A 24,719-nucleotide genomic window follows, 5' to 3' on the forward strand; every position below is an offset into this window, starting at 1 on the left:
CCGTGCTGGCATTTTATAAGAATCCATCAGCTTTCATGGTCATTTTTTTGGTGCCAGTCCACAAATTGTCATTTATTGCCATGGTGGGATTTTAAACTTGTGTCCTCTGCGTTGCTAGTCCACTCATCTCATAGGCAATCCCTCGTATCGAGGATGACTTGCTTCCACGCCAAAAAGGGATGAGTTCACAGGTGTTTCAATGAAGGACCTAATATTCCAGGTCCCGAATTACATCCTGAAGGGTGGAAGATGCCGGTGCGTGGATTTTTTTAACGGGTGGTGGCTGTTGCGCATCAGCCATCACATGGGCTTGACAGAGCTAGGTCTTGGTCCAGAGGCAAGGATTAACCAAGATGACTGGAGACCAGCTCTGCTGCACGGATCTAGTGTGCGCACGGATCTAGTGTGCACACATATCGCAGTGTAGGCTGGCCCGTGCTGCCCCTGGGCCCCGATCACATCCCTCCATGATCACCCACCGTTCCTATGCCTCGACTTCGCCGCTCCTACTGTACCTGCCCACGCTCCAATCACCTTAAGCAACCCTAGATAGCTGCGAACACTTCCACAAACTTACATGGAGCCGGTAGAAATTAATCAGCAACTAACCTTAGAGTGGTTGCTGATCCCTTTAAATATCAGTGAGGGGTTGTCCTTGCTGATGCTGAACACATGTTCAGTTGTGCCAGGTTAAGGCAGGGTATTAGGTCCAGCATTGAGGACAAAAATGGCAGTGCTGGCATCAAAGCAACGTCCGCTGTGGCACGTACCATAAGTGTGCGCACATGGTGCGGGTGCCATTTGCATCACAAAACGGCACATATAGCGCTGGAAAATCGGGCGCTATGGAGCTGAAATTCTAGCCCCCGACTTTAGGCTCGGTCAAAATTTCTGGGCACCTACGTATTTTAACTTTAAAAATCATTATACTTTGTCACAGTAATTCAGTATTAAATACTGACATGTGAGATTTCTGTCATTGATTTGGGATTTTAATTGGAAAGGAGACCAATACAAACCGTATGCTGGTGTGCACATCGATTGGACATCTGGTGAATTTGAGGACAATCCACTGAGGGATTCTCTATATTGCAATGGTTCATGTCTTTTTCTAAGTGAAATTCTAAAACTTATTGGAAGAATTTACCCATGTCCTAAAGCTGAAAGTTATGGAATATCGTACATACCTGATTTTAGGGAGCTGAATATTGTACCGGGATCATTTGTCTGAGTAATGGATTGGAATCTGATTTTATGGAGTCACTGGCATCATTTTAAGATCACATGACTTTAAGAAAAAAACTATTTTCCTGGTGCACGAGGTCAGAATAGCGACCATTTCGGTAAATTTAAATGAATATTTTCAAGCCAATTTGAACTTGCTCAGATGGGAACATCTTAAACACAATTCTGTACTTCAAATTTACACATCCTTGCGTTTTCAACTAGCCATTCTTTGTATAGCTGTGGCAGTGCCAAAATTTGAATGAGCTTTTGTCTGAATCTGGTTTTCTTTTTAACATATAAAATTGCTATGACTTGAAGTACACACATTAAACCCAGCAGATTCTCATCTTGTTAAATGTGGACCTGTGCTGGGCCTAGTATATAAATCATGATTCTCTCAATTTCCATTGAGCCTTTTCCCACAAATATTGTGCACTTTACAGCTGGATTTATGGACTTTGACAATTATACAGTTAAAAGGTGAGTTAACTGATTTACTGCTATATTTTACTCTCTGACATCACTCATTTCCAAGCCGCACTTTCCTGCAATTTTGTTCTTGGGCCATGAACTACATTTTAAATAGAGAACAATATAGGTTGCAATGGCTTTTGTAGTAGTCATTTTCTATTTAGCTCAGGTAATTCATGTGCTGAGAGGGCCACAAATTGAGTGAGACCAGTGTATTAGAATGCTATGTAGTAGAAATTGAGACATATTATACTGCATATCAATATAAACTCGGCAATTTAATTTGTGCTTCATTCCTCGTTGCCATTCAGCACATGGCACCAATGTCTGTTATCAGAGAATTTATGAATACAAACAATCTGCATTTTTGCTGTTCAGTGATGTATCTGAACAGTTCATCAGAACAGGCCATCAATCTCGATGAATTGTTGCTGATCAGAAATTTTGACTGTGAATATCACAGAAATGTGATAAATAAAGCCAGTATAAATTGTTCCCTCTTTCATATTACCAATTTATTTAGCTCCTTGTTGAACATCCCAGTTCTGAAGAAATAGGTCTTAATACACAAACCCTTGGTTGGAGTTCAGTAGTGATGACTGGTAACAAATTTTTCCCCAGTTTTACTGACAGTTCTGCTTCTGGCCAACATTTGAATTTCTTATCCCTTTTTAATTTAGCAAATATACTACTGAAAAGTTCAATGAGTTTTCTCCGTTCCTATTTTGAACTCGGCCAACTAGGATCTTATAAGTATAACCAGTTAATCAGGCCACTGGAGGGTTTTATTCTGGAGGCCCATTATAAAACCAGTCCCAGAATCCCTTGCAAACTCCCAGCATGCAACAGGTGATTTTAAAAATTCAGTGATTATTTGCACTAGTTTTTTGTGTCCCTCTGTGTATTGGACTCTGTCCGTTTTGAACATGGGCACTCAATTCGGTCGTGCATGCACAGTGTGACGCAAGAGAAAGACGGAAGTGGGGACGAACTGCTGGAGCTGTTTCTAGCTTTCGGATTATCTTCAGAACTTTTGCCGAGAATATCGCTGTGATTATCTACATGAACATTTTTGTGGCCTTCTGTGGGAGAGAGAGACTGAGGGGAGAGAGGTTGGTTTCCTTTCAGCACACATTTGGGTGTGATGCTGATCTCTGTTCTCATTGCCAAGCTGGGACAATGACAACAAATTGAATTGCAACATCCACATTCACACCATGACAAAGATGATCTATTAGCAGGAAGAAGATTAACATCTCTTCCAGTCAACAGATTAACCTCAAATCTCAAGAAGCAAATAAAGGGATAAAACTTCTGACATGGTGACAAAAGATAAAGGTTTAAATGCACTTGACAGGTTCCATTCTTATCTATCTAATCTTAGCCAGAGAATCACTTGCAACAGCTTCTCTTCCCGCCCCCGCATCGTTACCTCCGGTGTCCCCCAAGGATCTATTCTTGGCCCCCTCTATTTTTCATCTACAGGTTGCCCCTTGGCGACATCATCCAAAAACTGTCAGTTTCCACATGTACGCTGATGACACCCAGCTCTACCTCAATACCAGTTCTCTCGACCCCTCCATGGTCTCTACATTGTCAGACCACTTGTCTGGATAAGCAGAAATGTTCTCCAATTGAATATTGGGTTGACCGAAGCCATTGTTTTTGATTCCCCACCACAAACTCCATTCCTAGCCACTGACTCCATTCCTCTCCCCAACTTCTGTCTGAGGCTGAACCAGACTGTTCTCAACCTTGGTGTCATATTGACCCTGAAAGGAGTTTTCGACCACGTATCCACTATTCAACTGCTAAGCTACAGTACCCAAATATATTCAAACTTCATACAAAATTCCAGTTTCAGCACTGATAGCAGTTGTTTTGAATGAAGGCTGTGTTACAGGTGGAGCACTTGCATTTTCTGTTGAACATGGGAGTCTGACGGTGCTGGCAACTTATTATTGGTGCAAATGTCTGGTGCAGTGCAAAGCTAAGGAAAATATATGCTTCTGCAGGGCTGTTGTGTACTGAAAAAGACTTGAATTTATATCGCACCTTTCACAAACTCAGGATGTCCCAAAGCGCTTCACAGCCAATGGAGTACTTCTGAAACGTAGTCACTGTTGTAAATGTAGGAAACATGACAGCTAATTTACGTACAGCAAGCTCCCAGAAAAGCAACGTGATAATGACTAGATAATCTGTATTAGTAATGTTGATTTGAGGGATAAATATTTGCCAGGACTCTGGGTTAATTCCCCTGTACCATGGGATCTATTACATCCATCTGAGAGCAGACGGTGCCCTCGGTTTAACATCTCATCTGAAAGACGAGGACAGTAACAACATTTTAGCTATGAGAAAAGATTGGATAGGCTGGGATTGCTTTCTTTTGAACAGAGGCTGAGGGGAGATTTAATTGAGATAGCGTGGATCGGAAGGACCCATTTCCCTTGGGAGAGGGGTTAATAACCAAGGGGCATCGATTTAAAGTAGTTGGGAGAAGGGTTTGAGGGGAAATGGGGAAATATTTTTTCACCCAGAGGGTGGTGGTGGTCTGGAACTCACTGCCTGAAAGGGTGGTAGAGGCAGAAACCCTGATCACATTTAAAAAATACTTGGATGTGCAGTTGCAGTGCCATGACCTACAGGGCTAGGGACCAAGAGCTGGAAAGTGGGATTAGGCAGGATAGCTCTTTTTCGACCGGCACGGGCACGATGGGCCGAATGGCCTCCCATGTCATAATTTTTCTATGATTCTCCCAAATTTATTGTGAAAATGTTGTCCAATTATCACACAAGAAACCTCTGACCATTGTCACAGTACAAAGTACTTCATGTGGCATACCTAAAAGTCAATGACCTGCCTTTTCTCTTGTCAGTACAGTGATGACATATTGGGCCCAGGCAAGGAACACTTTGCATAAGCAGACTTATGAGCCATGGTGAAGAGCATGTAAAGCACACGATAATACAATGAATTAGGTATTATCCCACAACCACACACTACAACAAAACAATGTTCTTTGGCACTGGAATCGAGCTACAAGTGAATTGGAAAACAATGTGAAATGGTTAGTGCAGGCCTAGTATATGCAATTTATCCCTCACCTTCAGGTCCAAGTTTTAAGAAAAAGGATTTTAAAGAGCAAATCTATGTTCCTCAATTAAAAGGTCTTTGCATACGCCATTGGTTAAAACTTGCTGCCTGGAGGTGGCTACACTGGGAATTTGCACGGAGGATAGCATGCTGAATTGTGACCCATACAATTTTGCACCATTGATTAAAACACAAGTACAAACTGCTAAAATCATCCATATTGCATTTTTGAATTCCTGGTGTTTTGGCACAGGAGAAGTAACTCCCTACACTGGGTGGAGAAGGCTCAAAAGGAAAATAACTGTATAAAACCAGGTGATTACAGAAGAACTTTAAATGATGTAAAATGGTGCAATTGTAGGTCCGTGGAATAAATCTATGTTAATGAGCTAAAGTTCTGAAGAAATACAGTCATTCAAGTTAACTAACTTTATGTGATACAACGCTTTATACGTATAACAATCAGTTCCCTGTGTTTCTTCTTTAAAATAAGAATGACGTAATATTTTTTGATGAGTAATATTGCTTTGTAGAACTGAGCTAACTAAATGTTATCTGCACAACACAGGCAGTTCGTAGTCCCATTCCAAGAATCAGTTAACATCTCTCAAAGACTTTGTACAGATCAGGTAGGTTGGCAAGCTGCAGGATGGATCCATCCTCTGCAAAGTGCTTTGGAGGAAGGATTAGAGTCCTAAAAGCTTTGGAAATCACATGTTCTACAGTCCACTTCCATGACTTGTCACTGCCAAGTTCCTCACTCTGGGGAAGAAAAAAAAGACAGTTTCACTACAAGTGGATTAAAATTAATACATCTCTCAAATTTAGAAACCTTTTACTGGATTGGTCTCCCTCCTTTCCACAAACTGACTTCTTGGCCCCAGTCATCACCTGGTCCCTCACCCAAGGGGGTCACTATCCATGCGTGAACCTTAACAACAGGATGGCGGATGGGATGGCAGCTCCCTAGGGAGCTCTCCCCAAATAAACTTCCCCAGGCCATCTGCTGCCATCCTTCACTCTTCCCTCCCCAATCTCCCTCCGCCCCCACCCCCACCCCCTCACCTTAACGATCAGTCGACAGGCTATTCTCCGAGATGTGGGAGGGGCATTACAACTGAGCCCAACATTGTCGTAACTCAAGTCTACACCCATTCCAGCAGCGTGTCACTGGATAGTGATCAGGAGCAGGAACCCTGGCTGATTTTCCTCTTCAGTAATCTCCTGCCCTAATTAAATTAGTACAGCCTGAGCCTTGTTGGTCTCGAGGACTCAGATACTGGGTAAAAAGGAAGCTCAGCTTGATTTTATTAGCAAGCCTGATGAGTCTTATTCAAATCATTTATTCTGATTTAAAATAGTAAACTATTTTCAGCTTTTAAGTTTAATAGGATTGCTCATCACTCTGAATGTTTATTTGAGATTATCTGTATTTATTGTTATAAGCCTGAATTTTGTCCTTTATTTCTAACTTTTTTAATGCCCCTCCTAAAGTAGTGCAAGAATTGGCAACTTTAAAAAAAAACAGCCACAACAGTCCTGTTCTTTCAAGCCCGTCCTTGTGACAGCGATTGAAGTCACTGATCAGAATGCTGCACTTTAGGATGGGTGGCAATTACTCAGACGGTAAAAATATAATCAGCAGCAGTGAGGAGAAAGTAAACTCTTCTCAGCAGTTGTGACTTATAAACCACTTTTCTCTCCACACTTTCACACTAAATACTCTCTGGATCTCTGCGTTCTGTCAATTGTTCCCCACAATACACCTTTATTTCAAAGTACATCTATCGAGAGAAACCCCCTTATTTCTCATTACTCTTTCATTTGACTTACTTGTTTCAGTATTAATGCAAGATTTAGCGACTGGAGAACATTAATACAGAAATGAGCGAGATTACACCACCAAATATGGGTAACAATTGGCTATATTTATGATCAAGGAATTTTAGAAAAGTACAGAATTTATTTTGCTACACTATCTTGTTAGATATAATTTATTTGCATTTAAAATTAGAGAGCAGCTCAATGTATCTCAAATGTGCCTAGGAATATAAAACCTACACAGAGCTCTCTGGTTGACCTGAAACAATCTGAACAGATTTTATATACAATTTAAAAAAAGTGAGTTTGATTGTCTCGTCACTTCTCTGTGATTAGATTAATCTGTCAGTCGTAGGTTACAATGTAGTCCTGTACCACTAAAATGCTGTGCATCTATTGGTTGGTTTACAAAGTGATCTTAAATTTCAATCCAAGAGTTAATATTTAGGAATGCTGATATGGTGATGGACTTACTGTGTTTTTTTTTTAAAACCTTAGGCTCTGGTTCTATTCCAGTGCCATCCCCCCATTACACCCCTGGTTGGTATTGATCCTTGGGTTAAGTGGACAGGTTGTAAGCCATCACACTTACACAGCCTCTGCAGCATGATGTCATATGATCCAAAACTACCTCAGATGCAGCAGCACTTGCAGTGGCAGGAGGCAACAGGAAGTAAGCACCAGGTGGTGGGGTGTCCCTGGCCTCTGATCACTCTTGGACCCACTCCGGGGCCTGAAGTTGCTCCAAGCCCGACTCTAGGGCTTGGTGTGCTCCAGACTGTTTATTTATCCATCCTTTGAGATAAGAGACTCTACTCCCCTCAGTACTGAAAATGACAACAACGTGTATTTATATAGCGCCTTTAACGTAGTGAAATGTCCCAAGGGGCTTCACAGGAGTATTATGAGATAAAAATTTGACACTGAGCTGCATAAGTAAAAATTAGCGCAGGTGACCAAAAGCTTGGTCAAAGAGGTATGTTTTAAGGAGCGTCTTGAAGGAGGAAAGAGAGGCGGCGTGATTTAAGCAGGGAGTTCCAGAGCTTGGGGCAATAGAAGGCATGGCCACCAATGGTTGAGCAATTATAATCAGGGATGCTCAAGAGGGTAGAGTTAGAGGGGCGCAGGCATCTCTGGGAGCTGGAGGAGATTACAGAGATAGGGAGAGGCAAGGCCATGAAGGGATTTGAAACTAAGGATGAGAATTTTGAAATAGAGGCGTTGCTTAACTGGGAATCAATATAGATCAGCGAGCACAGGGGTGATGGGTGAGTGGGACTTGGTACGAGTTAGGACATGGTCAGCCGAGTTTTGGATCACCTCAAGTTTACTTAGGGTAGAATGTGGGAGGCCAACCAGGAGTGTTTTGGAATAGTCAAGTCTAGCGGTAACAAAGGCATGGATGAGGGTTTTAGCAGTGGATGAGCTGAGGCAAGGAAGGAGACGAGCGATGTTGCGTAGGTGGAAATAGGAGGTCTTAGTTATGCTGCGGATATGTAGTCGAAAGCTCATTTCAGGGTCAAATGTGACACCAAGGTTGCGAACAATCTGGTTCAGCTTCAGACAGAAGTTGGGGAGAGGGATGGAATCAGTGGCTAGGGAAGGGAATTTGTGGCGGGGACTGAAAACAATGTCTTCAGTCTTCCCAATATTCAATTAGAAAAAATTTCTGCTCATCCAGAACTGGATGTCGGCCAAATAGTCTGACAATTTAGAGACTGTGGAGGGGCCGAGAGAAGTGGTAGTGAGGTAGAGTCGGGTGTCCTCAGCGTACATGTGGAAACTGACGCTGTGTTTCCGGAGTAACATAAAGATGAGAAATAGGATATTAGGTCAACACATTAAGTTAATCGACACTTGTGTTACAGTCAGTACTAAGGGGAGACAGCAGAGTCTCTTGTTTCGAAGGATTTGACCTTATTTTAGAACAATAAATCCAGTTGATCACACGTACCTGTTGACCCAGATTCGGTGACACCTGTGACTCGTCCAGTGTATAATCTTTTCTGATGGAGTAAAACATACCACATTCCTTGCTCAGTTTTTCAAAACACTCCTTCTCTTCATCCCAGTTCACCTGCACAATAATAAGAAAATATTATAGCTGTCTAGTCATAAAAGCTACTGGGCACAAAAGGAAAGGGATTAGACCAGATAAAAACTACACATATCTTGCATTGTTATTTGCTGTTGTACACAACAATTTGGTATAACTGTTAACTGTAGCAAGTAGTTACTGTTTAATGTTGAAGTAAAGATTACATATTATTCACTACTATCTCTACACGTGACAGAGTGAGATTTGGCCGAGCGGGCGGGGGTGGGGGGAGGAGGAAGTGGGTCCGAACTTGTTTTGGCCGACCTGTCAGGAAGGGGACTGAGCTGGGAACTGGGGGAAGCTGACACATCATTCTGAAGGCCAAGGTGGGAACCGCAGACTGAACCAGGAAGCAGTCCTCCAAATTGACCGACCTCAAATGAATAGTGGGGGGTGGGGAGAAGGGTAATGCCCTTTCCACTAGTTCTGTCACTCATCTCTACAAACTATTTTCAGGGTCCATTTTTAAAAAAAAACTTAATTTACATGGACTGCAGTGAAATCAAGCAGAGGCAATAGGCCAGTTGAAGGGCTGGTTCTTCATCGTGCCCGTTAGCAAGCTTTTGCTTCATATCGCCAGTTCTGTGTCATCAAACGATGAAGTGGGAACATCTTGGCTCTGAAGATGGTGCTGAGGAGGGCAAATAAATTGATATCCAGGATCTGCAAAGAGGGCCTTAAGGAAACTGGGAATGTTCACACCGGAGTGAAGCAAACTGAGGGAAGATCCAGGTGTAGAGATAAACTGAATTCTGAAGCTATCTGACATGATCACAGATTCTAACCAGGAAGAACGAACCCAAGTTCTCAAGAGGGATTGTTTAGATTTAAGTAACTCACATACGGGGTGGTGAACGTGTGCAATGGATTACCTAGGAACAGAGTAGAGATGGTGACTGTTGGGAAATTAGAGAGGGAGCTGGATAATTCTTGAAAGTAACAATCGAGAGGTCTGAGAGATTATAACGGTCCACTTTCCAAGCCCTCTGCTCAAGCAAGGTACTGAGCTCCCTGCCCGTGATTTGCCAATTGGATCTCAGAGGGCCAGATACCTCGGTGTGGCCAGGCACTCAAAGTCTGCTCCTTGCTATTGTATGTTTTGAACTTTGGAGCCAGGCAGATAGACCAAAATGGTCTTTATCAGTTCTACATTGTTATTTTCAACATAACAGGATACCCACCTCTGTAGCTAGACGCAGGATAAACATCGGCAGCCCCTCCAGAGCTGGAATGTAGTTTTCCAAGAGCAGAGGTAATCCAGTTAGGTTTCCCTCCTATGAATAACCACAGTAAATATATAGTTTGGTAGCACGTGATTGTGTTACTGGATTAGTAATCCAGAGGCCTGGACTAATAATCCGCCATAGTAGCTGGGGAATTTAAAATCAGTTAATTAAATAAAAAGCTCTAGTATCAGTAATGGTGACCATGAAACTATTGAGTTGCTGTAAAAACCCATCTGGTTCGCTAATGTCCTTTAGGGAAGGAAATCTGCCGTTCTTACCTGGTCTGGCCTATATGTGACTCCATATCCACAGCAATGTGGTTGATTCTTAACTGCCCTCTGAAATGGCCTAGCAAGCCACTCAGTTGTACCAAACCACTACAAAGAAGTAGACTAAGAATAAAACCGGGCAGACCATCCGCCATCGAACTGCAAAGTTCTCCGCGCTAAAATCTGGGGACTTAGGCCAAAATTGGAAGAGCTGTCCCACAGACTAGTCAAACAACAGCCTGACGTAGTCATACTCACAGAATCATACCTTTCAGCGAATGTCCCAGATTCCATCATCACCATCTCTAGTTATGTCCTGTCCCTCCGGCAGGACAGACCCACGAAAGGTGGTGGCAAAGTGGTATAGTCAAGAGTGGCCCTGGGAGTTCTCAACATTGACTCTGGACCCCTTGAAGACATGGCATCAGGTCAAACATTGACAAGAAACCTCCTGGTGATTACCACCTACTGCCCTCCCCCAGCTGATGAATCAGTACTCCTCCATGTTGAACACTATTTGGAAGAAGCACTGAAGGTAGCAAGGACACAGAATGTACTCTGGGTGGGGGACTTCAATATCCATGACCAAAAGTGGGTCAGTAGCACCACTACTGGCTGAGCTAGCTTAGTCCTCGTGGAGACAAAGTCCCGCCTTCACACTGAGGTCACCCTCCATCGTGTTGTGTGGCACTATCTCTGTACTAAATGGGATAGATTCAGAGCAGATCTAGCAGCTCAAAAATGGGCATCCATGAGGTGCTGTGTGCCATCAGCAGCAGCAGAATTGTATTCCACCACAATCTGTAACCTCATGGCCCGGCATATCCCTCAAGCCAGGCGACCAACCTGATTCAATGAAGAGTGTAGAGCAGCATGTGAGGAGCAGCACCAAATGTGCCTAAAAATGGGCTAGACTTTCCACTTTCTGGCTAAGGCCGAAAAAAATGGGCCTTGTTCCAGCGATGCGGGACCTATCGCCCGTGCTGATCGCCGGCTCAAGGCCCATTTTTTTTTGTTGCAATTTTCCACTTGGCCGTACCCCAGCGATGTCAAATGGGCGATGTGATTTCTCGGCGATCTCACGGAAAACGGAAGTGAATGAAAAAAAAAAGCTTCCCTAGCAACGCATTACTGCGCATGTGCAGGTTGATTTTTTTTTCTCAGGTTGATGCTCCTTCCTGCGTTTTGGGAGGTCGGGGTCATCACACATGCTCAGAAGCTCCGTGAGGGTCGTGGAGAGAGAGAGAGAGAGAGAGAGAGAGAGAGAGAGAGAGAGAGAGAGAGAGAGAGAGAGAGAGAGAGAGAGAGAGAGAGAGAGAGAGAGAGAGAGAGAGAGAGAGAGAGAGAGAGAGAGAGAGAGAGGAGAAAGCATTTTTTGTTCTGAATAATCTCATAGTAATCGATAATGGAGGCATCATTTGAAAGGAGTAGGGCCAAGCCTTTCAGCGAGGAGGCCAATGAGGCCCTGGTGAATGTTGTCAGCACCAGGTGGGAGGCTCTGACACGGGGTGGGCATGGGAAACCTCCACCTCATGCATATTGGAGGTTCTGGGCAGAGATTGCCGATGTACGAAGCCCGGACACCGGACCAGTGCCGCAAGCGTTGGAACAGCCTACTGGCAGCTGTGAGAGTAAGTTGAAATTTATATTTAATGATCTAAATAGTAACTAGAATCTGAAATGTTATTTGGTTACATTTAAACATAACTAAATTATGAATAAATTTATAGAAGCCAGCATAAAGTTAAATGTTGCAGTGTGAAATAAATGTCTTCAATGTCTTAAATTGCCTGATCCATTTGTTTATGCCGTGCAATATTATCGTATCATTTACAGAAGAAGATCTCGATCAATAATCGGGAGCAACGCAGGACGGGTGGGGGCTCTGCCATGATGCACACATTACGTGCTCACGAGGAGCTCGCGGTGGCCTTGGTGGGGCCAGAAAGCCGTTCGGTCACATCCCGTGGTGTGGAAATATCGTAGTTACGCATGTAATGTTATGCAATTAAAATGTAATTTGATGTTATGCAATCACAATGTAATGTTATGCAATCATAATATAATCTGATATATAATGGTGATGTACTATAGATGTTCGAATGAGGTCATGTTCGGTCATGTTAAACCTTGTGATCACCTGTGTATATGGGGTAATGGAAAGCATTGCAATGTTTTGAGTTCGAGAAAAATAGTAATGCAATAATTTGAATAGTTAATCGTTGTTTATCAAATTAAAGGTCAAGTGGTCGTCGAGTCAGTGGAGTCCACTACCACTGAACCGTCTCCAGCATCACAGGAGGCTGAAGAAGAAGAGGAGCCACTGCAGACACCTGCTGCTGTGCTTCAGCAGGAGGAGGAGGAGAAGGAGACGGAGGAAGAAGAAGAGATTTTTTTTGTGGGGGCTGGGGGAACAACCTGCGGCCATCTCGGTTGAGATGTAAGAAGCACCAGGACCAAGCGGTGTGCAGGTGATGACGCCAAGACGCGTCATATTGCAAACGCCGACCCCACGGAGGTCCGGTCAGCGTGGCGAGCAATCGCCTGCCTTGGAGGGCCAGACAGAGAGCTTGATTTCCCTGTGCAGGGAGACGGTCGCGATTGGTCGCGACCTTATCCAGGGGTTCGCGGGATTCTCTGCGAACTGGAGCCAGTTTCCAGCATCCTGGAGCGAGTTCTGCCAGAACTTCTCCAACTGGTCTTCTGAGCAGTCAGACTGCAAGGGAGACTTTGGAGGCTATTCGGCAGCAGACAGCCGCAACCAATGCCCTACGGCATGCGTTGCTGGCTGGACACGGCGCTGCACCCCAAGGTGTCGTGTCTGCTCGCAGTGAGACCCCGAGCACGCGATCGAGTACGGAGAACACAGTTCCTCCAGACTCGGAAATGGAGCCTCAGGCTTCTGCTTCCTCTCCGTCACCTCCACCACGGCAGGAAGTCTTGACATCCCACTCTGCACGACGTCTTGGTGTCGGTTTGCGTAGACCAAAGCGGGCGGGTGGGGTGCGAACACGGGGTGGGACAGGATCTGGAGGGAAACGTGGCCGCAGGGAGGGAGGGGGGAGTGCTTCTCTATAGTTCACTTGTTTTAAAATGTTCACTTGCTGTTATCAATTTATTATACTCTTGTTATTGTTGTTGTTAATGTTACTGAATTGGCCAATTGTATTCAATAGTTAAATGTTCGCTTGTTCAATTTTTATTAAAAGTTAACTGTTCTCTTTCCATTCTTTCTGAAATGGTCACTTGTTGCCATTACTTAAATGGCCACTTGTTCTTTAAGGTGTTCAATTTATTCTTCTAACGTTTTGGGGATTTTGAGGGAAGGGTGGGTTGGTGCGGTGGGTTGGAGGGAGGATGTTGTTCATTAGTTCTTAAAAAAAAAAATTATTTTTGTTAATAAAAAAAAAAAAATTTTCTGCAACTTTTGAATCTTCTCTCTTATTTACATAAGTTTTACAACGTACGGTTTGTCATGCAGATTTGTTTGTTTATTCTGTTTCCCCATGGAATATCATTTAATAACTTCACTATGTAAAAGCTATTTACTAAATAATTGAGATCTATTTAGCATAAATAAGGTGATAATACCTATTTATATTCCCTGTCCCAAATTTCTGAGTACAATTTGCTTCAATTTTACACTCTAAATAACTCACAACAATTCTCCACCCTTCCTCAGAGGCTAAAAATGGCGTCCGTAGTGCCCATTTCCCTCTCTAAGGCCCTGAAAAAGCAACTATTTTTGAGCACTCTTTTGGGCCTTGCATTGCCCCAGCGAAGTGCATGCTAAGTGCTGAAACTTGGGATGGACCTTGTGTGGGCGATCATCTCAGTGATCAAAGTGGAAACTTGGGGGCCTATTTTTACGGCGATATTTTGGGCCTAGTTTCCACTTTTTGCTCAAAATGGGCGATCGAGGTCCATTTTGGGCGATAGATGGGCGATGTGAAGTGGAAAGTCTAGCCCGAGGTCCCAAGCTGGTGGAGCTACAACACAGGACTACATACAGGCTAAACACAGCATGCAAAAGACAGCGATAAGCTATCCCATAACCAACAGATCAGATCAAAGCTCTGCAGTTCTGTCACATCCAGTCGTGAATGGTGGTGGACAATTAAACAATTAACGGAAGTAGGAGGCTCCTTGAACATCTCCATCCTCAATGATGGTGGAGCGCAGCATGTGAGTGCAAAAGACAAGGCTGAAGTGTTCCTAAACATCTTCAGCCAGAAGTGCTGAGTGGATGATCCATCTTGGCCTCCTCCCAAGGTTCCCACCATCACAGAAAACAGTCTTCACCCAATTCGATTCACCACGTGATATCAATAAACAGCTGAGCGCACTAGATACAGCAAAGGCTATGGGCCCCAACAACATCCAGACTGTTGTGCTGAAGACTTGTGCTCCAGAACCAGCCGCGCCTCTAGCCAAGCTATTCTAGTACAGCTACAGCACTGGCATCTACCCAACAAAGTGGAAAACTGTCCAGGTATGTCCTGTCCATAAAAAGCAGGATAAATCCAATCCGGCCAATTGCCACCCCATCAGTCTACTCTCAATCATCAGCAAAGTGATGGAAGGTGTCGTCAACAGTGCTATCAAGTGGCACATACACACCAATGCTCAGTTTGGGTTCCACCAGGACCACTCGGACCTCATTACAACATTGGTCCAAACATGGACAAAAGAGCTGAGTTCTAGAGGTGAGGTGAGAGAGTGACTGTCCTTGACATCAAGGCAGCATTTGACCAAGTGTGGCATCAAGAAGCCATAGTAAAATTGAAGTCAATGGGAATCAAGAGGAAAACTCTCCACTGGCTGGAGGCATACCCAGCACAAAGGAAGATGGTTGTAGTTGTTGGAAGCGAATCATCTCAGCCCCAAGACATCACTGCAGGAGTTCCTCAGGGCAGAGTCCCAACCATCTTCAGCTGCTTCATCAATGACCTCCCTTCCATCATGTCAGAAGTGGGGATGTTCGCTGATAATTGCAGTGTTCAGTTCCATTCATAATTCCTCAGATAATGAAGCAGTCCATGTCTGCATGCAGCAAGACCTGGACGATATTCAGGTTTGGGTTGATAAGTGGCAAGTAATATTCGCGCCACACAAGTGCCAGGCAATGACTATCTCCAACAAGAGGGAGTTTAACCACCGCCCCTTGATATTCAATGGCATTACCATCGCCGAATCCCCCACCATCAACATCCTAGGGGGTTACCATTGATCAAAATCTTAACTGGACCAGCCACATAAATACTGTGGCTACAAGAACAGGTCAGAGGCTGGGTATTCTGCAGCAAGTGCCTCACCTTCCGACTCCCCAAAAGCCTTTCCACCATTTACAAGGCAGAAGTCAGGAGAGTGATGGAATGCTCTCCACTTGCCTGAATGAGTGCAGCTCCAACAACACTCAATAAGCTCGACACCATCCAGAACAAAGCAGCCCGCTTGATTGGCATCCCATCCACCACCTTAAACATTCACTCCCTCCACCATTGGCACACCATGACTGCAGTGTGTCCCATCTACAAGATGCACTGCAGCAACTCGCCAAGGCTTCTTCGACAGCACCTCATTAACCCGTGACCTCTACCACCGAGAAGGATAAGGGCATCAGGCGCATGGGAACACCACTACCTCCAAGTTCCCCTCCAAGCCACACACCATCCTAACTTGGAAATGTATCACCATTCCTTCATCATCGCTAGGTGTAAATCCTGGAACTCTCTTCCTCACAGCACTGTGGGAGTATTTTCACTGTGCAGACTGCAGCGGTTCAAGAAGGCGACTTACCACCATCTTCTCAAGGGAAATTAGGGATGGGTAATAAATGCTGGTCTTGCCATCGACATCCACATCCCATGAACGAATAAGAAAAAACATTCTGGGAATGGATGTGTGTTGAGGCACGCCTCATAGAAAATAAGTGATATTTGCTGCCGCCAGGTGGCCAGTTATACAACTGCAATGACTGGCTCTTCAGTACAGTTTTTCTATAATCCATCTTCAGTGTGAAATGGGCAAACTGTTGTGAACTGCTTGAGATACCAATATGTTTTAGTCACCTTAACTTGTATACTAACCTCATCAATCCCAAGGGAAAAATAATCTTGCAGCATTTCAGATTTTGTCTTCAAAAAATCTACAATATACTCCGCCAATCCCTCTTTGGGACCATCCTCTTCTGTCCAGCCGCTTTCGGGACTATCCAATGCCAGCATGGCCAGTTCATACAAGGGGGCAGGGTTCTGAACACAAGGAAAATAACATGCTTAGTGTGTCTTGTGCTAGCAACCAAATTACCAAGACAAAAAGTAACGTCACACACTTACCGACAACCTCAACACTCCAAAATTACCAAAGTCATAGATTAAGATCTGGTGAAACAATTCTTGACTGAAACAAAAGCATAAATTGTGATCAGAAAATTATGCAGACGATAGATGGCGTTTCACAAAAGCGGCACTTCAAGAGATCAGTCGGTTCAAACACACTATACTGATATCAGCCAGCTTACATTTTGTGATTGACTCACCTTTTGTTTTAAAAAATTGCAATAAAAATCAGCAAATTTTCAGAGACCCTGCTCCCATTGCAGATTGAGAATAAGGTTCAGAGTTAGCCCTCCTGATTCTCAGCGCTCCCTATTTCCCAATCAATATAATTAATTATGATGCCTATATAGATAACCTATGTAGGGAGACAGAGGGAAATAAAATGGGGGCAGAAGCAAAAGATAGAAAGAATAGTAAAAGTGGAGGGCAGAGAAACCCAAGGCAAAAGTCAAAAAGAGCCATATTACAGAAAAATTCTAAAGGGACAAAGAGTGTTAAAAAGACAAGCCTGAAGGCTCTGTGCCTCAATGCGAGGAGTATTCGTAATAAGGTGGATGAATTAACTGCGCAGGCAGCTATTAACAATTATGATATAATTAGGATTATGGAGACATGGCTCCAGGGTGACCAAGGCTGGGAACTCAACATCCAGGGCATTCAACATTCAGGAAGGATAGACAGAAAGGAAAAGGAGGTGGGGTAGCGTTGCTGGTTAAAGAGAAAATTAATGCAATAGTAAGAAAGGACATTAGCTTGGACGTTGTGAAATCTGTATGGGTAGAGCTGCGGAATACCAAAGGGCAGAAAACGCTAGTGGGAGTTGTGTACAGACCACCAAACAGTAGTAGTGAGGTTGGGGATGGCATCAAACAAGAAATTAGAGATGCATGCAATAAAGGTACAGCAGTTATCATGGACAACTTTAATCTACATATTGATTGGTTTAACCAAGTTGGTAGCAATGCAGTGAGGAGGATTTCCTGGAGTGTATTAGGGATGGCTTTCTAGACCAATATGTCGAGGAACCAACTAGAGGGCTGGCCATACTAGACTGGGTGATATGTAATGAGAGAGGACTAATTAGCAATCTTGTTGTGCGAGCCCCCTGGGAAGAGTGACCATAATATAGTAAAATTCTTTATTAAGATGGAGAATGACAGTGTTTATTCAGAGACTAGGGTCCTGAACTTAAGGAAAGGTAACTTTGATGGTATGAGATGTGAATTGGCTAGGATAGACTGGCAAATGATACTTAAATGGTTGACAGTGGATAGGCAATGGCAGACATTTATAGATTGCATGGATGAACTTCAACAATTGTACATCCCAAAAAATAAAACGGGGAAGGGGGCTCAACTGTGGCTAACAAGGGAAATTAGGGATAGTGTTAAATCCAAGGAATAGGCATATAAATTGGCCAGTAAAAGCAGCAAACCTGAGGACTGGGGGAAATTTACAATCCAACAGAGGAGGACAAAGTGTTTAATTAGGAGGGGGAAAATAGAGTATGAGAGGAAGCTTGCAGGGAACATAAAAACTGACTGCAAAAGCTTCTATAGATATGTGAGGAGAAAAAGATTAGTGAAGACCAACCTTTGCAGACAGAATCAGGTTAATTTATAATGGGGAACAAAGAAATGGCAGACCAATTGAACAAATACTTTGGATCTGTCTTCACTAAGGAAGACACAAATAACCTTCCGGAAATACTAGGGGTTCGAGGGACTAGCGAAAAGAAGGAACTGAAGGAAATCCTTATTAGTCAGGAAATTGTGTTAGGGAAATTGATGGGATTGAAGGCCGATAAATCCCCAGGGCCTGATAGTCTGCATCCAAGAGTACTTAAGGAAGTGGCCCTAGAAATAGTGGATGCATTGGTGATCATTTTCCAACTTTCTATTGACTCTGGATCAGTTCCTATGGACTGGAGGGTAGCTAATGTAACCCCACTTTTTAAAAAAGGAATGAGAGAGAAAACGTGGAATTATAGACCGGTTAGCCTGACATCGGTGGTGGAGAAAATGTTGGAATCAATTATTAAAGATGAAATAGCAGCGCATTTGGAAAGTGGTGACAGGATCGGTCCAAGTCAGCATGGATTTATGAAAGGGAAATCATGCTTGACAAATCTTCTAGAATTTTTTTAAGATGTAACTAGTAGAGTGACATTAAGCTGGGTGGTGGTGTGAGCAGTGAGGAGGATGCTAAGAGACTGCAGGGTGACTTGGACAGGTTAGGTGCGTGGGCAAATGCATGGCAGGTGCAGTATAATGTGGATAAATTTGAGGTTATCCACTTTGGTGGCAAAAATAGCAAGACAGAATATTATCTGAATGGTGACAGATTAGGAAAAGGGGAGGTGCAACTAGACCTGGGTGTCATGGTACATCAGTCATTGAATTTTGGCATGCAGGTACAGCAGGCGGTGAAGAAGGCAAATGGTATGTTGGTCTTCATAGCTAGGGGATTTGAGTATAGGAGCAGGGAGGTCTTACTGCAGTTGTACAGAGCCTTGGTGAGGCCACACCTGGAATATTGTGTTCAGTTTTGGTCCCCTAATCTGAGGAAGGACATTCTTGCTATTGAGGGAGTGCAGCGAAGGTTCACCAGATTAATTCCTGGGATGGCAGGACTGACATATGAGGAGAGACTGGATCAACTGGGCTTGTATCCACTGGAGTTCAGAAGAATGAGAGGGGATCTCATAGAAACATAAAATTCTGACAAGATTGGACAGGTTAGAGGCAGGAAGAATGTTCCCGTTGCTGGGGAGTTCCAGAACCAGGGGTCACAGTCTAAGAATAAGGGGTAAGCCATTTAGGACCGAGATGAGGAGAAATTTCTTCATTCAGAGAGTGGTTAGCCTGTGGAATTCTCTACCGCAGAAAGTTGTTGGAGGCCAGTTTGTTAGAAATATTCAAAAGGGAGTTAGATATGGCCCTTACAGCCAAAGGGATCAAGTGGTATGGAGAGAAAGCAGGAAAGGGGTACTGAGGTTGAATGATCAGCCATGATCTTATTGAATGGCGGTGCAGGCTGAATGGCTTGCTCCTGCACCTAATTTCTATGAACATCGGGAGCCCCGTGCTCGATTCTCTGCTCCATGCAGCCTTTGAGTGAGACTCCATGGCTGGAAAAAAAATTTCCGCTATTGTATCAACTGCTCTAAATCATTCTTTGTGGAATCCCAGAGCTACAACTTTCTCGGTCTTTCCTTCCTCCCACAAATCCCAAGCTTTGCGACACCTAATCACTACCACCTGATTTACTCCCCTTTTACTCTATTTGGCCTTGGTGGTGCCTCTTATATGGGCTATTGGCCCTTCAGCTACAGTCACAATAATAAAAGTCCTCCCAGGAAGTGGTTCTTTTCCCAGAGAATAGTGGACCTCTGGAACAGGCTGCCGTCTCATGTGGTAGATGCCAATTCGCAGAATTCCTTCAAGTGAGAGCTGGACCTGTTTCAGGCTGGGGTGGAAATCACCTCATACAAAAGGTAGGTATTGTATAGGATTATTCTGGACCAGAGTGATCTCTTGGAATAGTTTTGATCGCCTAAGGGGGTCGGAGAGGAATTTCCCAGATTTCCACCCCCCCCTCCCCAAATTGACCACCGTTTTTATGAATTTGCTTCTCTCCCAGGACATCATATAGCCTTTGTGTAGGGTGGGGAGTATATATACTGTGATGCATAAGACACTAACAGTTGTGAGGGGCAGGACGTACCAGTGGATCTTTTCCAGTCTGTCATTGTTTGTATGTTTGTATATTATGTTCAAATCTACAATTGCCAATGCTACAAAATTATGCAATTTTGCATATTGTGAAGTGTTTTGTAAACGCACATATTTGTTCAATTTGTTCTCCTCTCCACACTAATGCAATCTTCAGCAATAAAATGTCCTGGTTTTACTGTAACCTCATTACTGACATACACACCATAATCCAACAGACGTTCATTCACTCGATAGAGATAGTGCTGTTTAAGAGGATGAATAAGTTACCTGAGTTTAGTGGTGTTGATCAGGTAAAGTTTAGTCTGGTACTGCACCAGTGCCCACTGAGGGTTCACACAGCCTATGAACGAATGATTCTGCAACATATCTTGCAGGCCTTGGAAACAAAATAATGATGAGACTCAGAATTATGTCCTGAGCACAATAATGTCATCTTAATGCGTCAACTTGAGCAAAACCAATGGAGTTCCAAATATATTTCGACCTTTGTAGATGCTTTATCCCAATTTTGCATATTCCCCCATGCACACAACATTGGATAATGACCGTCTGGCTAATGAGTCTGTAAGTGACCCATGTCAACTTCCATTTCTCCCCTAACCCTTCTCCTCTGGCAGCGACTCGTCTAATGGCCGGCACCTGTACCTGCGTGGCTTTGACTGCTGATGTCCTCCCGCAGGGCAACTATACTGGTAAGGTTAATAATTCGTCTCTTTGGAAGATGGGCAGCTGTCATGTCACGGCTGGAGTTCACTTTCTTTACCTCACCTGGTGAATCTGCTCTTGACCGTTTTCTAACAGGAAACAAAATTATGTTTTATACAAATGTTGAGTTGCATTATGTTAGATTGTTACACTGACCGCTTCTTAACATGCATCAACCCCATTCTTGTAACCATTCACTCTCAACTGCAGGTTACTTTAGAATCTTCTCTTTATTTGACTTGTCATTGCAACTGCCGTGATCAGACTATACACTCCCCACATTCCCAGCTCTCTTCATGGTTTAGTAGGTACCCCATGGTGAAGTACTGAGCCTTACAGACAGAAAAGCCCCAGGCTCAATCTATACCAAGTTGTTTGAGCTCAGCTGGAGTGACGCAATAACTGGCCCCAGTGTCCCAGGGCTAAAGAGGAAAATGAATCAAGTTTCCTGCTCCCAATCACTACCCAATGACGTGTGTGTGTGTATGTCTGTGTGTGTGTGTCTGTGTGAATGTCTGTGTGCCTGTGTGTGTGTGTCTGTGTGAATGTCTGTGTGTGTCTGTGCGTGTGTGTCTGTGTGAATGTCTGTGTGTGTCTGTGTGTGTGTGTCTGTGTGTGTGTCTGTGTGTGTGTGTCTGTGTGTGTGTGTCTGTGTGTGTGTGTCTGTGTGTGTGTGTCTGTGTGTGTGTGTCTGTGTGTGTGTGTGTGTGTGTGTGTGTGTGTGTGTCTGTGTGAATGTCTGTGTGTGTCTGTGCGTGTGTGTCAGGCTGAGCTGTGATGGCCCGTTCGGCGTGAGGCCCAATTGGAAAGATGCAATTCCTGGGGCGCATCCTCTTCGTCAGACATCATGCTCCAATTTTGATGGGAGGTTGTCTTAACCTACATTAGGAAACATAGGAACAGGAGTAGGCCATTTAGCCCCTCGAGCCTGTTCAGCCATTCAATGAGATCATGGCTGATCTGTGGCCTAACCCCATATACCCGCCTTTGCCCCATATCCCTTAATACATTTGTTTAACAAAAATCTATCAATCTCAGATTTAAAATTAACAATTGATCTAGCATCAATTGCAGTTTGTTGAAGAGAGTTCCAAACTTCCACCACCCTTTGTGTGTAGAATGTTTCCTAATTTCACTCCTGAAAGGTCTGGCTCTAAATTTGTAGACAATGCCTCCTAGGCCTAGTCCTAGAATCCTCAACCAGTGGAAATAGTTTCTCTATACCTTCCCTATCTGTTCCCTTTGAAGCTTGAAAATTTTGATCAAATCACCCCATAACCATCTAAATTGTAGGGAATACAACCCTAATGTGTGTAATCTCTTCTCATAACTTAACCCTTGAAGTCTCAGTATCGCTGCACTCCCTCCTAAGGAGTAGTGCCTAGATCTGCTCACAGTACTCCAGATGTGATCTAACCAGTGCTCTGTATAGCTGTAGCATAACTTCTACCCCCCCTTGTATTCTATTCCTCTAGATATGAAGGCCAGCACTCCATCAGCCTTTTTGATTGTTTTCTGTACCTGTTCATTACATTTTAATGATTTTTGTACTTGGACCTCCAAGTTTCTTTGCACCTTCACTGTTTTTAGCTTTTTACCATTTAGAAAGTACCCTGTTCTATCCTTTTTAGGTCCTAAGTGGATGACCTTACATTTTTGCCTATGTTGAAATCCATTTAACATTGTTTTTCCCATTCACTTAATCTATCAATATCTCTTTGTAATTTTATGCTTTCATCTACACTGCCGACAATGCCGCCCATCTTTGTCTCATCATCAAATTTGAATAAGTGGCTTTCTATGCCATCATCTAAGTTGTTAATAAATACTGTAAATAGTTGAAGCTCCAAGACAGATGCCTGCGTCACATCCTGTCAATTAAAGTACCTGCCCATTATCCCTACTCTCTGTCTCCTGCCACTCAGCCAATTACCTAACCAGGTCAATAATTTGCCTTCAATTCTACAGGCTTCAGTCTCTTATGCGGTAACAGTCTCTTATGCGGGACTTTATCAAATGCCTTCTGGAAGTCAATATAAATAACACCCATAGACATTCCCCTGTCCACTACTTTAGTTACCTCTTCAAAAAATTCAATCAGGTTTGCCAGGCATGACCAACCCTTTACATATCCATGCTGGCTTTCTCTGATCAGCTGAAAATGTTCAAGGTGTTCAGTCACCCTATCCTTAATTATAGACTCCAGTAATTTCCCGACAACAGATGTTAGGTTAACTGGTCTATAATTCCCTGGTTTCCCTCTATGCCATTCTTAAATAGCAGAGTGACATGTGCAATTTAAAAGAACGTTTCCTGAATTGAAATAATTTTGGAAGATTATAGTTGGGGCATCTGCAATGTACTCACCTACTTCCTTTAAAACCCTGGGATGGAAACCATCTGCTCCTGGGGATTTGTTACTCTTCAGTGCCATTATTTTCTTCATTACTGTTATTTTGCTTATGTTAATTTTATTGAGTGCCTGTCCCTGATTCAATATTAGTTTCCTTGGGATTTCTGGCACGCTATCCTCTTCCTCTACTGTAAATATTGACCCAAAGTAATTATTCAACTTGCTTGCCATTTCCTCATCATTGACAATATTGCTGAAATCAGTTTCCAAGGGGCCAACATTGCTCCTGACCACGTTCATTTTCCTGATATAATTGTAATTTTTTTTTGTTGATTTTGATATCCCTTACAAGTTTCTTTTCATACTCTCTTTTTTTAGATCTTACTATCTGCTTTGTCACCCTTTGAATCTTCCCCGTTCACCAGGATCTGTGCTATTTTTTACATTTTTTTATGCTTTTTCTTTTAGTTTTATGTTGCCCCTCAGGGGTATAAACTCGTTCTGTATCATATTAAATTATTTTTGATCATCTCCCACTAATCATCTGTCCTTTTACCCATTATCAGATTTTGACCAGTTTGCTGTCTCATCCCGTTGAAGTTGGCCTTACCTAAATCTAGCATCTTAGTAGCTGTTACATGTTTCTCCCTTTCAAACACTACGTTGAACTCGATCAAGTTATGATCGCTATTAGATAAATGTTCATGCACCATTAGGCTGTTAACTAGATCTGGCTCGTTACTCATTACTAAATCTATTGTGGCATGCCCACTTGTTGGTTCTAGGACAGAATGTTGCAGAATATTATCCCTGACACACTCAAGAAATTCACTGCCTTTCTGACAGATGCTAGTCTGCTGATCCCAATCTATATGAAAGTTAAAATCCCCCATTAAAACCACTCTGCCTTTACTACACGCTTGTCTAATCTCTGCAATTATACAATTTGCACTTAACAGTTGCTACCAGGGGGCCTATATGCAATTCCTTATTGCTTTTTTTTCCCGGCGCGGTCCCGGCCTGCAAGACCATCAGCAGGCCGGGGCCATTAGAGGGAGCAGCGTGCTGCGGCCCGGCCCAGAAATCGGCGCCGTCTGCAAGACCATCAGCAGGCCGGGGCCATTAGAGGGAGCAACGTGTGGCGGCCCGGCCCAGAAATCGGCGCGGCCTGCAAGACCATCAGCAGGCCGGGACCATTAGAGGGAGCAGCGTGTGGCGGCATGCAGCTGCAGGAGGGCGACGGCTGATTGCAATGTGGGCAGGAGCAGCAGGAACGGTGAGGTCGGGGCGAAGGAGTGGCAAGAGTTCGTAGAGGGATGTGATCGAGGCCCAGGAGAGGCGAAGGTTCGGGGCCCAGGGGCAGCATGGGCC

General features: G+C 43.7%; 1 protein-coding gene across 2 annotated transcripts in view; it reads right to left on the reverse strand.

The window, feature by feature from the left end:
* Window positions 1-5,212: 5,212 nt before the first annotated feature.
* Window positions 5,213-24,719, reverse strand: part of mlh1 (mutL homolog 1, colon cancer, nonpolyposis type 2 (E. coli)) — a 68,016-nt gene continuing 48,509 nt past the window's right edge. For both annotated transcript variants that reach the window (XM_070889788.1, XM_070889797.1), the window contains 7 exons: window positions 20,936-21,084; window positions 20,558-20,666; window positions 16,551-16,614; window positions 16,302-16,466; window positions 9,899-9,991; window positions 8,574-8,696; window positions 5,213-5,560 (listed from right to left, as the gene is read on the reverse strand). In XM_070889788.1, the coding sequence (XP_070745889.1) occupies window positions 5,396-5,560; window positions 8,574-8,696; window positions 9,899-9,991; window positions 16,302-16,466; window positions 16,551-16,614; window positions 20,558-20,666; window positions 20,936-21,084 (868 nt within the window). In that variant the 3' untranslated portion in view covers window positions 5,213-5,395. The remainder of the gene's footprint in view (window positions 5,561-8,573; window positions 8,697-9,898; window positions 9,992-16,301; window positions 16,467-16,550; window positions 16,615-20,557; window positions 20,667-20,935; window positions 21,085-24,719) is intronic.

This window comes from Pristiophorus japonicus, chromosome 1, assembly GCF_044704955.1.
Source record: "Pristiophorus japonicus isolate sPriJap1 chromosome 1, sPriJap1.hap1, whole genome shotgun sequence".
Classification (NCBI taxonomy): Eukaryota; Metazoa; Chordata; class Chondrichthyes; family Pristiophoridae; genus Pristiophorus; species Pristiophorus japonicus.